The sequence below is a fragment of the Podarcis gaigeae genome, assembly GCF_964106915.1.
Source record: "Podarcis gaigeae genome assembly, chromosome: 9".
Taxonomy (NCBI): Eukaryota; Metazoa; Chordata; class Lepidosauria; order Squamata; family Lacertidae; genus Podarcis; species Podarcis gaigeae.
The window spans coordinates 2,151,885-2,169,646 of NC_139685.1; the positions used below are offsets into that span (position 1 = coordinate 2,151,885).

A 17,762-nucleotide genomic window follows, 5' to 3' on the forward strand; every position below is an offset into this window, starting at 1 on the left:
GAGGCTCCAAGACTTTGGCCACCTCATGAGAAGAGAAGACTCCCTGGAAAAGACCCTGATGTTGGGAAAGATGGAGGGCAGAAGGAGAAGGGGACGACAGAGGACGAGATGGTTGGACAGTGTTATCGAAGCTACCAGCATGAGTTTGACCAAACTGCGGGAGGCAGTGGAAGAGAGGAGGGCCTGGCGTGCTCTGGTCTAGGGGGTCACGAAGAGTCGGACACGACTAAACGACTAAACAACAACCAAGTAGAGGACGCTTTCACCTCGGTGTGGCTCCCTTTTATTACACACACAGCCCAACAGGACAACAACAAGAACCCACCAACAGCATATGAATCAATATGGCTAACTTGACCCAAGAACCCCACACACCCTCATACACACAAACAGATCCCACTGCAGTCAACTGAAGGCAGGCCACCACGCTCTGGGGCCCCCAACCTCTCTCAATGCCAATGAAAATTAATAAATGGATATAAAGAATGAAAGTTTACTACCCACCTCCCTTCTCTCTCCTCCCCCAACCTTATACAGTATTCCACATTAAAGTCTCACGTCGAATATAACTGATTTTAGCTAGAGTGTATCTGAAGAAGTGTGCATGCACACGAAAGCTCATACCAAGAACTGACTTAGTTGGTCTTTAAGGTGCTACTGGAAGGAATTTTTTTTGTTTTGACTATGGCAGACCAACACGGCTACCTATCTGTAACTATAACTGATCTATGTTGTTGTTTAGTCGTTTAGTCGTGTCTGACTCTTCGTGACCCCCTGGACCAGAGCATGCCAGGCCCTCCTGTTTTCCACTGCCTCCCGCAGTTTGGTCAAACTCATGCTGGTTGAAAAATATGGTATGTGAGGCGGGAGGGGAGTTTTTACCCTTTTTTACATATACTATATTTGCTACATAAATGATTTGGCAAACCTCTCCCTAAACGATAACAAATTGATAAAAAGCAAGAAGAGAAAAAGAGAACAGAATTATATTTATGGAACTTCCGGGTTAGCGCAATCGGCTAATGGCGGATTCCCTCCGAGTTCCGGAGGGAATCGGCTCTGCTGAAGACGGGTCTCACCGCGCCGGCGACGCGGGGACCCTTAGAAACCGCAGGCGCGGAAGCCTGCAGACTTGGTGACTCAGTGGGCACCTTTAAGCGCCTTCCCCGACCCACGAAGAGCCTTTTTAAAGGCTACGGAGAGGGTACGGAGAGTGGCGTGGTGCTGGGAGTAGACCGCTACTTCAGCGAAGCGAAGCCGCGAGCCATGGCCGGAGAGCGCTGACTCTCTTTCCAAAATTTGGACTGGAAAATAAACAACCCGTGAGTAAAATGGAATTTGGACTTTAAATTTTTTTTTTTTAACCTTTGAATTCGGCACGACCGGGGGATGTGTTAAAGGGAAGTCCGCATCCCCCCTACCTACGGACGATTTAAAGCAAGAACCGGAGAACTAAGGTGGAGAGATTACTGTTTTTGTGGTGTTAGTTAAAGATATTTCCATGAATCGGACTGAAGAAGTTTTGGTGCTGGAGAGAAAGGGAGGAACTTTGGAAGTTTTTATGTAAAACCCCCCCCCGAACCCGGGAGTGTCCTGTGCGTGTACCGGAGGAAAAAGAATAAGGAGTTTGACAGCTGTCAAACAGGCGGTTAAAGTTAAGAACTTTGATATTTAATAACTCTCTGAACTAAAGGTGTTACATTTGAACAGAGGTGGTTGGAAACAAAGTAGTAATAAACAACGAAGTAACGGATTGTTGGAAAAGGACTATTAAGCAATTGGAATCCCCCTAGGGGGAATTAGAGACATTACAATGGCTGCAGAGGGAAAATTACTGGCAGAAATAGAAAAAATGTTCCTTCTCGTGGGAATCTTGCAAGAGCAGAGTATGGCTATGAACAAATAACTTATGACCTTGAATTCTAAAACAAACAACTCTGCTGAATGCACAAAGGATTTGACTGATAAAAAAACCTGCAGCTAAACCAGAAAAGGCATCTTTGGATGGGATGGAGAAGAAAGAAGGAGTGGAGAAAGTACAGGTGGAAAATATCAGCCAGCAACTTATATTGTCAGAAAATAAAGAAGAAGACTTTTGGATTACAAATCTGCGAAAGATGAGAAAAATAAAGGAGGGAATCCCTGGAGTACCTGGAACACTGGAATTTAAAAGAATAAAGAAATATGATTGGGACTTCCTCTTTGAGTATGGGAGATCAGCCGACCTTTTGCAGCAACTGTTTTTAAGTATCATGGATGGAAGAAAATTTGACGTGACTGTGACAGAACTCCTTTGAGACTTGAGGACCAACAAGAAGGGATACCAACAAAATCGGCAGAGAGAGACTGACAGAGATTTAAAGGCCTCGGATGTGAGGAATCCGGGCTAGGATTTGCTTTGGTGGACATTTGCTTGGGAAGGGATGGAAACCGGGGTAGGGAGGGAGGGGAGAATAGAATTTTAAAATTTTATGATCTTTGCATTTGGTTATTATGATATATAAATTAATTAAGATATAAAGGGAGATTCGTGGAAGGGAAATTAGGTCGACCTTAGAAAAAAGGATTAAACTTTTACAAGAGAATGGGATAAGTTAAATGTGGATAAGTTAAATGAGCGAATTTTAAAAATTAAAAAAAACAACAATAATAATATTTTAATGATGAGAGATAAGAACTTGCTGAATTAATTATGGGAATTGGGATGTATGAAGAGGGGGTGGGGGGAAGTCCGGGAAAGAGGGTAAAGAAAGTAAGGGTATGAAAATGTATGTGTGTTGTCTTTGTCTTTTTATGTGTGTGTGTCTTTATAAAATGTAAAAACCCAATAAAAAATTTATTTAAAAAAACAGAATTATATTTATGTATTAATATAAAAATAGTACTGTGTGAGAACACTGAAATGATTTAAAGCATCTAACTTCCACTGGACGGCAATTCGGACCTGGAGCGGCGCCAGATTGTTAAGAGATCTAAGAATTGGAAGGAGAACTGGAATTTTGCCCAGAGCTACGGCGGGAAACCAGATTACTCCCTTACTCAGACACAAACAACAAAGATGGCGTAATGATGCAGCTTGAATTTCAGCAGAAGAAGAGAAAGATTGGGAAAGCGGAAGAAGAGATGCTGCTGCAGGACATGATTAGAACAATGAAGAAGCAAATGGGAAAATAAACATCTCACACAGAGAATTTACAGGATACAGAACTCTCCTGGCGGGGGAAAAAAATCTTTTTATTAAATATCTCAACACAAATGGAAGTCAAGAACTCTGTAGCTATGGATAAAGGACTAAGATCAGGACTTAATGCAACTGGGTTAACTTAATGCAACTTGGAAGCAGGAGGAAATAAGAACTTTGCATCCCAAAACCCAGCACACAGGAAGTCACTCAAAAATTATAATTGGCTGTATAATTGATCTATATTTGGATGGGAATGGTAATATGATATTGATAAAATGTGGCTGTTATTGGAGTTTAATAATTGAAAGCTAATAAAAATTATTATTTTAAAAAAGAATATTAGGGGGCGGGCAGGGTAAGCATGACTTTGTCTTCCAATGAGGACAAGACCATATTAAGAATGAACATAAGATTTTAGCTAGAGTTCATTCATTTTCAGCTTTGTAATCTTGTTATATATAAAAATGGCCTAGACATTCTGTTATTGCACCTGTAACCTAGTTTTCAGGCACCATGTGGCAACTAGATTGTCTAACTGAGTTTCTAACACCAATCTGTTACTAGGTCAATTTCAAAGTGTTACTATAGACATATAAAGCCCATAACAGAACAGTAATATATTCTCCAGAATTCTTTAATGGTTTAGTCAAGCATGCAATCAGAGTAAAATTTCATTTAATTATAGACATCAAATTAAAAAAAAAAATTCAGTATTTCCCCAGATTAATATAAGCTCCAGCAACCTGAGGTAGCGCTGTATCCAACTTGATACAGCGCTACCTCAGGTTAAGTACTTAATTCGTTCCGGAGGTCTGTTCTTAACCTGAAACTGTTCTTAACCTGAAGCACCACTTTAGCTAATGGGGCCTCCTGCTGCTGCCGCACCGCCGGAGCACGATTTCTGTTCTCATCCTGAACCAAAGTTCTTAAACTGAAGCACTATTTCTGGGTTAGCGGATTCTGTAACCTGAAGCATATGTAACCTGAAGTGTATGTAACCCGAGGTACGACTGTATATTGAAATACTGCAATGTTTAGCCGGTGATATATTGCAATGTTGAAAATCAGATATTACCCAGCCCTATTAATTACTCTGGAAGACCAACGAACCCCATAGTGCTGCCGGTGGGGGGGGGGGGAGAATTCAAATGTACATCTGAATGGGACAGATGGAGAGACAGTGGGTAATGTTAGGTCTGGGATGAGCCCCAAAGGAATATCAGCACATCAGAGGTTCACAAAATTCCATACACTTCATACCTCATACAATCTAGACCAAGCTTCCCCAACCTCGGCCCTCCAGATGTTTGGAGACTACAGTTCCCATCATCCCTGGCCACTGGTCCTGCTAGCTAGGGATCATGGGAGTTGTAGGCCAAAAACATCTGGAGGGCCGAGGTTGAGGAAGCCTGATCTAGACACTATTCCCAAGCTATTTCCACCCACCCACCTGCAACCCATATATAGTGCATTAGCCTCAATATAATAGCCAAAAGTTTCAGGAAAAAGAAAAACCTGCTACTCACACTGGAGAAGCTTTATATCTATTAGGAGTTCCAGAGTCAGCAGGATCACCACCAATACTACACAGGCTACCAGGAAACTGTTGAGACTTGCACTGAGCAAAAATACCTGCCACACAGCAGCTCGCCTCCCACAGCACGGCTTAAGCCAGTTAGATCTGAAGAAAGAAAAAGAGGGGGAAGAAGGGAAGAAAAGCGAGAGGAAAAAAGGAAGATAGGTAAAGAGTAACAGGACAGAAACTGTACAGCTGTCTGTATGAGCAGAAGGAATCTCATTCGAAAAACACCCTCTGAATACTCATATTTTCTGTTGGTCAACCTATACAATACAAAGAATAAGTATGAATCTCTGGGTACATTTTACATTACAGGTGAAATTCATGTTTAGACAAGCCTACCTAGATGCTTATAAGGCTGAGGTAATTTTAATCTTTTAGTATTTTAATTTTCGTATGTTTTTAAGTATGGTTGAAAATTTTTATTAATTGTATTGTTTTACCTTTTTGTCAGCCATTTTACAATCAAGTGGTATATAAATTTTGTAAAATATTAATAATAATAATAATAATAATATATAAAAAAACAACAACAACCAACTCTTACTGGAATGATGAATGCCTGTTTTCTTTTATTTCTTTGTATTTGCTCCGCAAGTAGCACAGAACTGGACACCTGGCAAATCAAAGCTTCCATATAAAAATACTATTCCTTTTCAGAGGGATGGCTGTGCTCGTCTGTTGCCCATCTCTACATCAGACCACGTGTAGAGATGCTAAGACGCCAACACCCACCATCTCTGGTCATCAGCCAGGCTGGCTTAGGCAGATGGAGTCCAGTAACATCTAAAGGGCCACAGATTTCCCCATTAGAGGGAAACTGTGAAACAAAAGGAGTAACATCACCATACAGAACAATCTTCTTTTAAAAGGTTCTAAATGCCACTACAGATGTGCTGTGTTATGAAAATCATAGAATTGCAGAGTTGGAAGGGACCCTGGGGGTCATCTAGTCCAACCCCCTGCAATGCAGCAATCTATTTGCCCAACCTGGATCTCAAACCCATGACTCTGAGATGAAGAGTCTCATGTTCCACCAACTGAGCCACCCCACTAGGGTTAGGAGCATCGATGTTTCCATTTTCTAAATTCACAGCTTCTTGACAAGACGTTTTAAATTTAAACTGAGCAACTACTTGGATTCTGTAAATGATCTTACTAGCACTACATTATTGCTTTTGTCTTTTCTCTACATTTCACACCATTTTCATGAGTGGTACCTCGGGTTAAGAACTTAATTTGTTCGGGAGGTCCGTTCTTAACTTGAAACTGTTCTTAACCTGAAGTACCACTTTAGCTAATGGGGCCTCCCCATTTCTGTTCTCGTCCTGAAGCAAAGTTCTTAACCCGAGGTACTACTTCTGGGTTAGCAGAGTCTGTAACCTGAAGTGTTTGTAACCCGAGATGTTTGTAATCCGAGGTACCACTGTACAACTCTGCTGTTTAACTATTGACTTTTCCTATAAATTTCCCAGAATGGACAGCAGAGGGCAGAGATGCATGTCTTTACAGAGATTATAGAATATAACATTTTAATTTCAATCTGACTGGGACAGGTTTTGCAAAAAAAAATTGAGAGCAGTAATGGAACTGGCACAGGTTTGTATTGCCAATGATAAAAGATGTGTTTAGAGCCAGAAGTGCCTGGAAAAACCTTACTTTATTGCTTCCTTTCATAGAGTCATGTTTGCCATTCATCAGAAGTGTTCGAAGTTATATATAAATATTTAAAAAGCTTGTATTATCTAAACACATTTAACAGCAAAACAGCAGAAAAGTACAAATTTAAAAGAGTCACCAGCCACTATCAAACTACAGCAAACATTTTCAAGAAGAAAAATATTCTGTTTGGCATAGAAGAAAGAGGTGGCCAAGGATGGGCTGCACTCCTGCAGAATCATCCCACTTGGGGGCAAAGGAGCATTCATTCAAATGAAACTTTAAATAATGCCCATGAATTAGAATAGAGTCTGAGGTTAAAAACCAACAACATGCCACCACAAAGAAGAAGAAGAAGAGAAGAAGAATTTGGATTTCATATCCCGCTTTATCCCTACCCGAAGGAGTCTCAAAGCGGCTAACATTCTCCTTTCCCTTCCTCCCCCACAACAAACCCTCTGTGAGGTGAGTGGGGCTGAGAGACTTCACAGAAGTGTGACTGGCCCAAGGTCACCCAGCAGCTGCATGTGGAGGAGCAGGGAATCGAACCCGGTTCCCCAGATTACGAGTCCACCGCTCTTACCCACTACACCACACTGGCTCTCACAAAACAGTCAAGAGGGCAACCTCCTGGCTGCAAAGACCAAAAGCTAAAACATGACAGACACATCTCAACTGGTTGAAGTTGTCCATGTGGTGACAGTAATTCTAAGGGAGGGGGAAACTTTGAGCAACAGAGAGATGGTCAAGAGGTTAAGCTCGCCAAATCCCAGGTACTTCTGGGAACATGTTCCTTTCAGCCCTCAGCTGAAAGTATTATGTTCACCTCCCACCGCCCTTAAATCAGTTCTTGAGTGACATGCCTGTGTTCAACCACACATAAATCATGCTACTTGGTTTAAAATGTAGGAGAGAATACTGATACAGGCAAAACAATGATTCACACAAAAGGGCTGGTCAGCATGCTATGGGTGGCACAAAGAAACATTTTTAAAAAGCACATGCTACATAAGGCGGCCAATCCTGTCACAGTAAAGTAAAGGCAAAGGGACCCCTGACCATTAGGTGCAGTCGTGGCCGACTCTGGGGTTGCGGTGCTCATCTCGCTTTACAGGCCGAGGGAGCCAGCGTACAGCTTCCGGGTCATGTGGCCAGCATGACTAAGCCACTTCTGGCGAACCAGAGCAGCGCACAGAAACGCCATTTACCTTCCCGCCGGAGCGGTACCTATTTATCTACTTGCACATGACGTGCTTTCGAACTGCTAGCTTGGCAGGAGCTGGGACCGAGCAGCGGGAGCTCACCCCGTCGTGGGGATTCAAACCGCCGACCTTCTGATCAGCAAGTCCTAGGCTCTGTGGTTTAACCCACAGCGCCACCCGCATCCTGTCACAGTACAAAGGTTGTTTATCTGCAGTGGCTCAGAAAACACTAAAGCGAGATTTTCTCCACAACAACACAAGTCTGTGGTGTGTAGAGGGCAAGCTGCCTGGACCACTTGGCATGGCTCTGTGTAACAGCTCACTCCTTGACAACAGCTGTATTTATGGATGGCACAAGAACATACAAACATGCCTCACATGCGGTCGGACTCCTGGGTCCATCTAGCTCAGTATTGTCTACACTGACTGGCAGTGGCTCTCCAGGACTTCAGACCAGGAAACCATCCAGTTTTGACCTGGAGATCCCAGGGATTGAACAGTCTGCTTGCAAAGCCAGCTCTCTGCCACTGAGGTCGGGCCCGGTTCCATCTTACAGCATAGATTAAAAGGGAGAGCTAAGCTGTAGTGATATTTTTATTCCGTTCTTCCCCCAGGAGCTCTCTACACACCTTCTAATCCTCACAACAATGATCCAGTAAGGTAGGTTAGGCTGAGAGGTAGCAGCCAGCATCAGGCAGCCACTGAGCTTTGTACAAGTCAAAATGTGATCCATCACAGCACTCGGGCAGCAGCTCCTCCACTTAGAATCTCAAGCACTAGACAAACACTTTGTCAATGCAACCTGAAATGAGCAACACAGGAAGAGAACGCATTTTTTGCCCACTGACTCCTCTAACTAGACGCAATTCTCCAGGGTTTCACGGTCCTTCCCAATACTTTTAAACTTGAGGTGAACTTAGGACCTTCTGGATGCGGAGCATTTGCTGTACCAATGAGCCAGCAGTTCTCCAATTCTGGAAATGGATGGCATTGGCCCTGGAGAGGGAGTTTCTGGAATAATGTAACCCTGCACCAGGGCACTCACTACCTATAGCAGGGGTCCTCAAACTTTTTAAACAGGGGGCCAGTCCATTGTCCCTCAGACACTGCTGGGGGCCAGAGTATAGTTTTGGGGGGAAATATGAATGAATTCCTATGCACACTGCACATATTTTATTTGTGGTGCACAAAAACAGGAAAAACAATACAATATTTACAATATACTTTAAGGGCATTGCACATGGTGACATTATGGGCACTAGCCAATTTGCTCTGTTCTGCCAGAAATGTAAGGATCTTCTTCTGCAGGATGTGAACATTTTCAAGAAGATATATTTGGATTAAATGCAGTGCAGTTGCTCTAAGAGTGAAGACTTGGAAGAGGCAGCACAGGCAGAGCTTGGCCATCACAACTAGGAGCTGTTGAGAGCCTTCTCCTCCATGAATTGGTCCAATCCAGCAACTTCCAGTTAACCTGGTGCTGTGTGCGTGTTCTTTCCATGGGCTTGGAAGTATGTGATGATCGGGGGGGGGGGGGTTTCACTTGTGTTACACGCACGTCTTTGGAGAATAAACTCTGATTGCAAGAAATGTTCAAAGGAGGAAGAAAGAAGGAGGAGGATGAGAAGTGTGTGTAAAGGGAGAGAGGAAAGGCTGGGTCCACTTAAAGGGAGAGGCTCTTGGAGATTTCTGAAACCCTGACTGTTGGGAGGATCTCCTTGCCCCCTGGCCACGGGCAAAGGCGAAGACTGCAAGCACTGCCGACCAGAAGGGGAAGCTACAATGGAAGGAGCAGCCTTCGCCGGGATCCTGCACAGAAGCCATGGTGGCTCTGGCGGTGCTGGCTCTTGCCGTGGAGGCCTCGGCTCTGCCGGAGGCGGGCGATGGCCAGTGCCGGTCTCTTCCCCCTCAGTGCAAGCAGGGCCAACTCCCAGGTTAAGGCTCGGTGTACTGATTCCCCTCAGAGTCCAGGCGACTTTGGCTTGGGGATTTGCAGGAAAGGAAGTGGGTCTCCAGGTAATCATCTCTCTCTTAAGGCAGGCTGTAAATGCACAGGAGAGCGTGACGGCATGACGACTCCCCTTCTCTCCTGTTCCTGCAATTTGGCAGGGAACGGGAGAATGAAAAGCAAAATGTGGCGCTCGAAGCCAAATGACTGTTGAGGGAATAGTTGAGTAAGAAACTGCCTTTGCGCAAGAAAGACGAAGAAAAGGAAACCGGGGAAAGAAAGGGAAGCGAGAGGAGCGGCTTTTCGGTTGAAACTGCCAGGAAACAAAGCAGGGAGGGCAGGAAGTGCAAAGCGAACTGGGGAAAAGAAGCTGCTTAGCAAGGCGACAGGAAGAAAGGAGCGTGGAGTCAGAGAAAACCTCGGGGTTCAGTCCACAACAGCCTCGCCACTGCTGGGGCTCCTCCCTGCCTCGTCAAGCTAGAGCAGCCTCTCTCCCGGCCGACGAGGCTCCACCTTCCCTGGCCCTCTGGACCCGCATGTTCCCTGGCGCCACCCACCATGTTCCTGTGCCGCTAAAGTTTTGGGACAAGACCCGTTAGACAGCGGCGGGTTCTGCAACTGCCGGGCGGACCAGGTTCAGGACCCTGGCGGGCCGCATCTGGCCCGCGGACCGTAGTTTGAGGATCCCTGAGCTACAGCTTACAGCTCTGCATGAAACTATTATAATAAAAAAGGGCTGGTGTTTGACAGTCCTGTTATAAATGTTTAGTTATGATAGTGGCTGGATTCAGATGACCATCACAGCTTAAAAAGCAGAAATATAAATGAGTTGCTTTGCACAAGCAAAGAAACAATCCCAGAAGCCCCAGCTTCCTACTGTATCTGAACTGGGAAACTATGGTCAGTAGCTTCCAAGGAAGCAAGGACACTAAAAAAAAAAAGTCTTTAAAATATAATGAGTGGGAAAGGTCAGGAATGCCACTATAAAAGAGAAGGAAGAAAAGCACATCTTTCAACATTTGTCTCTGTGTAAAGCCAATCTGTTACCAGCTCAGATTTTTTGTAATACACTAGTATTTAAATGAATGTTCAACATGGAACAAGAGTGGGAAAAGATTACCATATTTCTTTGGTAATGAGCCACGACAAACACTTCAAGTCAATCTGCTAACAGCTGCCCCTGTTTCCGCTCCTTGACTTTGCAGGGGGGTGGTCCTCTACTCCAACGTGCCGCATTGTGGCATATTAACAGGTACACAGTTTTGCTCAGTATGATTTGAAGATCACAAAATAGAAAAGAAATAGGTCACTTAAGGATGGACAGATGGAAGCCAACCCTTCAGTGTAAAAAATGATTTTAAGGAGATGAGGATGCCTAAGGATGTCTAAGCAGACCTAGGAGTTGTTTGCCACAGGAGCACATGGATGAATTTGAGTATTTTAAGAGGATTATCATTTCACATTTACTAATTCATGTCATCTGTATACTCATAGTGATCCCATTTTTCAGTTCACAGGCTTATGCAGCCAAAATATCAACAAACCACGCATGACGGTATAAGCCAACTTGGCGGTTAGGGAGAAACACTCCTAAAAGCAGCCCAGCGAGAACAGAGGGCACTCAATGGCATGGTTGGCCAGTTGGTGTCAAGAAAGGACTTTTTTTATGTACGCTACCACAGCAGCAAGGATACTTCTAGCAAAGTATTGGAAGACGCAAGAATTACCCACACTGGAAGAATGGCAGACGAAAGTGATCGATTTTATGGGACTGGCAGAAATGACCGGCAGAATCCGTGACCAAGATAAAGAGACGGTGGAGGAAGATTGGAAGAAGTTTAAAGTTTATCTCAAGAACTGTTGTAAAATTGATGAGTGCTAAAATGTTAAGAGGGGACGCAGGTGGCGCTGTGGGTTAAAGCCTCAGCACCTAGGACTTGCCGATCGAAAGGTCGGCGGTTCGAATCCCTGCGGCGGGGTGCGCTCCCGCTGCTCGGTCCCAGCGCCTGCCAACCTAGCAGTTCGAAAGCACCTCCGGGTGCAAGTAGATAAATAGGGACCGCATACCAGCGGGAAGGTAAACGGCGTTTCCGTGTGTGGCTCTGGCTCGCCAGAGCAGCGATGTCACGCTGGCCACGTGACCCGGAAGTGTCTCCGGACAGCGCTGGCCCCTGGCCTCTTGAGTGAGATGGGCGCACAACCCCAGAGTCTGTCAAGACTGGCCCGTACGGGCAGGGGTACCTTTACCTTTACCTTAAAATGTTAAGGGGAAAGAAGATGCAGAATTGCAGCTGATATTGTTTGATAAATTAAGATGAAATTGAGGAAAAATAAGTTATAAATATAAACTGGACTAAGGGGTTGCTGAAAAAATTGTAAAATAAGGATGCAGAGAGGGGGAGGTATGGGGAAGTCCATGAAAGAAGGTTTATGAAAAGGAGGATATGGAAATATACATGTTTGTATGTGTTTGTTTGTTTTGTTTTAAAATGAAAAATCAATAAAAATTATTATTAAAAAAAAACCCAGAATGCTGGCTGCTGAAGTGAGAGGGAGAATGCAATAGGGTATCTAGAAAAATAAGTCAAGTCATAGTCTGGATAGGTCATTTCAAGCATTTTCCACTTTAGTTGCCATATTCCATGTTCTCCCAAATGTGGGCAACTAAATTTGGAAAGTCACAAGAGGGGTTTTCTCACTGTCTTCCCTGCAAATGATGCAGCATGGCTCCAGAAATCCTATCAGCATTTCCCTCCAGCTGAAAAACCTTATCAAAATACTAGTTGGCATATTTATAGGACCCTTCTTGCAAAACTGACCCAACTGCGTGATCTGCTAATGAAACTAAGATTGACAATTAACAAACATTAGGCACTTGCCACCAGGAAGATAGGTTAAAACAAAGGTCAGATATAGGCTTACAGACTATATGCAGTTGTCCAAAATTTAGCCTGTTGCACTCCTTGTTATTATTTAATGTGTATACAGCCCTTCATCCACAGTTCACAACACAAAAATACAAAATGAGAACATAAGAATTCAGGTTAAAAGCAAAAGAATAAAAACATTTCTAACTCAAGGTTGGGGGAATGAAATTGCCTCCTCTCCCCCAATGAAATAAGGCTCAAGTTTATAATAAGTATGAACTCCTGTTTTTGCTGAAACATTTTGTTTCGGGGTAGATAGGTTACTGCCCAAGCACAGCTACACTAAAACTCTAGATTTCTCACGAGCAGTAGCAATCACTTCTCTTTCAAAACATGGATTCAAAATGAACCTGGAAGTCCCTTCTCCAGATACTGTAGTGGGTGAGACACTCTTCACTTAAAACTACAATGAACAAACCAAGCACTATGGCTGCCAGTGCTCCCATCACTCATTGGCTGAACACTGGCTTGCTTTTGTCTAGCTCTACAAGAGTGAGAGACTTCCATTTTAAAAGAAAACCAAAGTATGGAACAGCCTGAGTGAAAACTGGCCAACCGACAGTTTGCTGACTCCATTCACATCAAAATATGTCCTTGGGGATTGATGCGAGAGCTGCTCAAGAAATCCAAGCCTTTAATGCAGCTGTGACTGGGCACTGCAGGGCCCATACCACAAGAAATGCTGACTGGGGGGAGCAGTGGGGGCACCAGAAGAGAGGGGTGGTTGTACACAAGAATGGAATGGCTGGAACCCTGAACAGAAGCCCTCCATGCTGCAAGGCAGAAGGGTGCAGATAAGCCAGGCACCAGGCTGGTTCGCCAGTGTGACCATGCAGCCCTGATCTTCCCACCCCCAGTCACATTGTTGTTGGGAGGGTGCCCCTTCCATGCCATACGGGACGCCACTGAGTAATATTGGATTTAACCTCCAAGTGCCTATCAATGTAAGAGCTAGAAGCTGCTTAGCAAAGCAGCTGAAGGAATGAGCTCTGAAATTAGGGAGCTACTAGTAGTGACTCCCTCATGTCGGTCAAGAGGCAAGCCACCCTCTTGGCCTCTTTCCTCCACCCCAACTGCAGTAGGGAATAAAATTAACCTATTTTGCAGGATTCACGTAGAATAATTACATCAGGATAACATATGCAAAGCACTTTGAACAATAAAAATGCTCTGTATTACACTATTCAGTTTTTTTGTATCCTTGAACTTATGCTTCAGCATTCTTCTGAATAAACATTGCTTTTTTGGGGGGGCGGATTATTTGCCCCTGATAATTCAAAACATTTATTGTTCAGAAACATAACCGTTTGAAGCAAGTACTGTAAACACAATGTTAACACAGTATGCAGGAAAGTCGCCTCAGTTAAATACAGAAAAAGTGTCTAGATATGTCAGTTTTATTCCTGAGCATCTTCATTCCTGACATTATGTTGGCAACCTCAAAGCAGTTGGAATCTCTCATACCAAAATTCCACTTGGACAGCAGCACTGCCTGTATTGGGATGTCAAGTCACCACATCAGTGAAGGGGCCTTAAAACCTTTCAAGGAAGGTGGTGGCCAGGAGCCCAAATGAGTGGGAACTTTTCACAGGATAATTTTCCAAGTGAGACTTCTTAACAACAGGCCCCAATTCACTGGCTGTGGGATCCTTCTGGACAGGCTCTCTTGAGTTGAGGGTCTGAATTGTGATTCTACTCCTACCTGGAAAGCCGTTCCAGAAAGTGTTGACTATTGCTCTGCCTCGTGGCACCGAGGATACGTTGTCCAACAGGGTTGTTTTATCCGTTATGCTCCTTAAGGTCCATATGAAGCCACTGGGAGACACTGCCCAGGCGCTGCCAATATGCAATGACACCAAGCTCTCCCTTTCCTTTTCATGCAACCCAGGTGGAGCCAGTAAGCATTCTAAACCAGTCCTTAAAGCTCATAATGATGGGGTTTTAATCTGGTTTAGTATTTTAACTTTTGTGTGTTTTAAAGTATGGTTGTGAATTTTTCCCCACTTTATTGTTTTATTTCTTTGTAAACAGCTTTGAGCTGGTTTTTTTTTTCTTTCGTAAAAATCAAACGGTGTACAAATCTTATGAAATAAATAAATAAAAATAATGGACTGTATGAGGGCCAATATACAGAAGCTCAATCAGACAAGATGGAGGTGCAGTTTCTGGTTTGTTCATCTACCCAGTTAGGTGGTTTTAGACTGTTTTGCATCAGATTGCACTCCCTGTAAAAGGAACAGATTCAGAGTGTGGCGGTACCCTTAGATCCAGCACTGTCACTCGAGGTATAGATGGACTATTATTCCTTTCCTTTTTTAAAAAAAATATTAAATTTATGTACCGCCCTTCATCCAAAGATCACAGGGCGGTTTACAATACAAATTGTAATGAGGAGATCAATGAGAGCTGGCAGATATAAACGTATCACACCAGTATTTTGTCACGGCTTCCAGTCAGAGGCTGTATGGTTCTGAACACCAGTTTCTGGAAAGTGAAGGAGGGGAGAGGGGTCTTGCGCTTGAATCCTGCTTGCTGGTTTTCCATTGGGGCATCTGCTGGGCCACTGAGAGAACAGGATGCTGACCTAACCCAGCAGACTCTTCTTATGTTCTTACTAAAGAGTGGGCTGCAAGTTGCCTTGGTCTTATGGGAAAGGGGGGGGGATAGAAACGTTTCAAATGGGTGACCCATTGGTAAGTATACCGAGGGTCTTGCATAAATTTTGGAGTTTGGTCAAGTAGCAGGCTTTAAGTTAAACAAAAATAAAACAAAAATGATGGCAAAAATATGGCAGAACAACAAAATAAGGATTTACAACAAAAAACAGAATTGTCAATAGAGAAAAAAGTGAAATATTTGGGGGTATGTCTGACAGCAAAAATATAAACTTTTTTAAGATAACTACCGGTATATTAACACTTGGGAAAAAATAAAGAGAAATCTGGAGGTATGGGGGAGGATGAATTTATCACTGTGGGGAAGGATATTAGTAAGAAAAATGAATGTATTGCTAATAATGTTATTTTCGTTCCAGTTGATCCCAGGAGTCAGTGGAACAGGACACTTAAAACAGAAAGATATTTCTAAATTTATCTGGCAGGCGAAGAAACCGAGGATAAAGTATAAATTGTTAACAGACACTAAAGAAAGATCCCTGCCAGATCTGAGATTATATTATGAGGTGTCCTGTCTTTGCTGGCTACGGGAGTGGATTGATTTAAAGAATGTGGATATTCTGGACTTAGACGGTCACAATAATAGATGTGGTTGGCATGCATATCTATGGTATGAAAAGACAAAAGCGTGTAAGGGTGCGTAATCCATTTACTTGGTGTGGGAGAAATATAAAAACTTATTGGAACAGAAAACACCTTGGTGGATCTCCCCACTGGAAGCAATGTCTGTGAAAACACTTAATGCAAAAAGTGAGTGGGCAACTTATAAAGAGTTGCTATTTGAAGCAGAAGATCAATTGAGAATAAACATTTTTTTAGGATGTATGTCATTTGGTGACAAGACTGGCTGCAATACCACCAATCAAATGATGTGTGTATGAAGGATAAAAGGAATGGTTTTAATACAGAAACTTCAAGGTCTGAAAAAGAACTATTGGAGAATATTGTTAAACTGATTTCAAAAATATATAAACTACTGTTAGAATGGTATACTAAAGAGGAAGAAGTGAAATCAGTAATGATACAATGGGCAAGGGTAACTGGACCTAATATACAACTGGCATGATGGAGAAAAATATGGAGGGAAGATTTAAAACTTACAGCATGTTGTATGTTGAAAGATGTATCACTGGTACCTCCTACTAAACTAGCAAAAATGTATAGAACTGCTACAGATATATGTTGGAAGTGTAAAGAGAAGGAAGGCACATTTTACCACTTGTGGTGGATGTGCAAAAAAACAAAAGCATATTGGGAAATGATTTATAATGAGTTGAAAAAAAAATGTTTAAAATAACTTTTGTAAAAAACCCTGAAACTTTCTTACTAGGAATTTTAGGTCCAGAAATACCTAAGAATCAGAAGAGACTATTTATGTGTGCTACAACAGCTGCGCAGATGCCACTTTCCCAAAGATGGAAGGAGGACAATTTACCTACAAAAGAAGAATGGCCGATAAAGATGATGGACTCTGCCGAATTGGCGAAAATGACCGGGAAAATCAGATACAGATAGGTAGCCGTGTTGGTCTGCCATAGTCAATATCTGGTATCTGAAGAAGTGTGCATGCACACGAAAGCTCATACCAAGAACTAACTTAGTTGGTCTTTAAGGTGCTACTGGAAGGAATTTTTTTTGTTTTGGGAAAATCAGAGATCAAGAGGATACTCAATTTAATAAAGAATGGGGATTTTTTCTAAGTTACTTAAAAGAACACTGTAAACAATTGAAAACATTGGCAGGATTTTAAAAACACTTGCAATGAAGCAAGAATTATGATAAAATTGAGATTTAAGAAAATATGGAGAATACAATACGATGCAGTTTGAAAAGAATATCTGGAGAAACCATGGAGGTGTGGAGGGAAGTTTGGGGATTCTGAGAATCCTATTTGTAAAATGATTATGATTTGTGTATGATGACAAATGTTAAAAGTGAAAATGAATTTTATTTTTTATTTTTTTAAAAAAGAAAGGTTTCAAATAAATATGTCATTTTGCACTTACCCTTCTCTTTGGTACTCCTCGTCCAAATTTGACAAGAGTTGGGAACCTGCTACAGACAGATCTAGCGCAGCTAGTGGTAAATCCCGATAAGCAAAATTAACAAGCTGTACAGGTGCTATGCTTTTGGTCTCTTCTTCTATTTGCTGAGATATTATTTCAACTTCTGAAATTCCGCCTTCTATAGGAGGCCTAAACAAATAAAGTCAACAGAAATGAGAAACAAAAAACAGAACACACATGATCACCAAAAATGGCAAGCTATATACCACAACTGGCACCACTCAAATTTTATTTTATATAACAATAAGCTGTGCAATCATCCTTTGTAATGCAGCACAGAGAATATAAACAGGGTTATCTACTTATACATATACAGTAATTCTTTCTGCACAGCCATCAAAAGAGAGAGCACCACTCGTGGAGGAGGGCAAAATATTATCCAAGATATGAGACTGAAGCCTCTGCTTGAAAATATTCCTGTGAATGGACACAGAATGTACAAATGTATCAGGGCACTCAGTTTTAATCTCAAAAGGTCTGAGGCGATGCAAGATCCACACCTGGCGTATAAGGCCACCCCCT

General features: G+C 42.7%; 2 protein-coding genes across 7 annotated transcripts in view; one reads left to right on the forward strand and one right to left on the reverse strand.

Moving 5' to 3' along the window:
* Positions 1-17,762, forward strand: part of TSPAN3 (tetraspanin 3) — a 939,276-nt gene that overhangs the window by 472,663 nt on the left and 448,851 nt on the right. The window lies entirely within an intron of this gene.
* The window catches only part of TMEM266 (transmembrane protein 266), a 94,118-nt gene that overhangs the window by 38,585 nt on the left and 37,771 nt on the right, over positions 1-17,762 (reverse strand). For 4 of the 6 annotated variants that reach the window (XM_083698316.1, XM_083698321.1, XM_083698318.1 and 1 more), the window contains 2 exons: positions 17,181-17,369; positions 4,711-4,865 (listed from right to left, as the gene is read on the reverse strand). In XM_083698316.1, the coding sequence (XP_083554442.1) occupies positions 4,711-4,865; positions 17,181-17,369 (344 nt within the window). The remainder of the gene's footprint in view (positions 1-4,710; positions 4,866-17,180; positions 17,370-17,762) is intronic. The other 2 variants (XM_083698320.1, XM_083698319.1) reach the window with 1 other exon arrangement.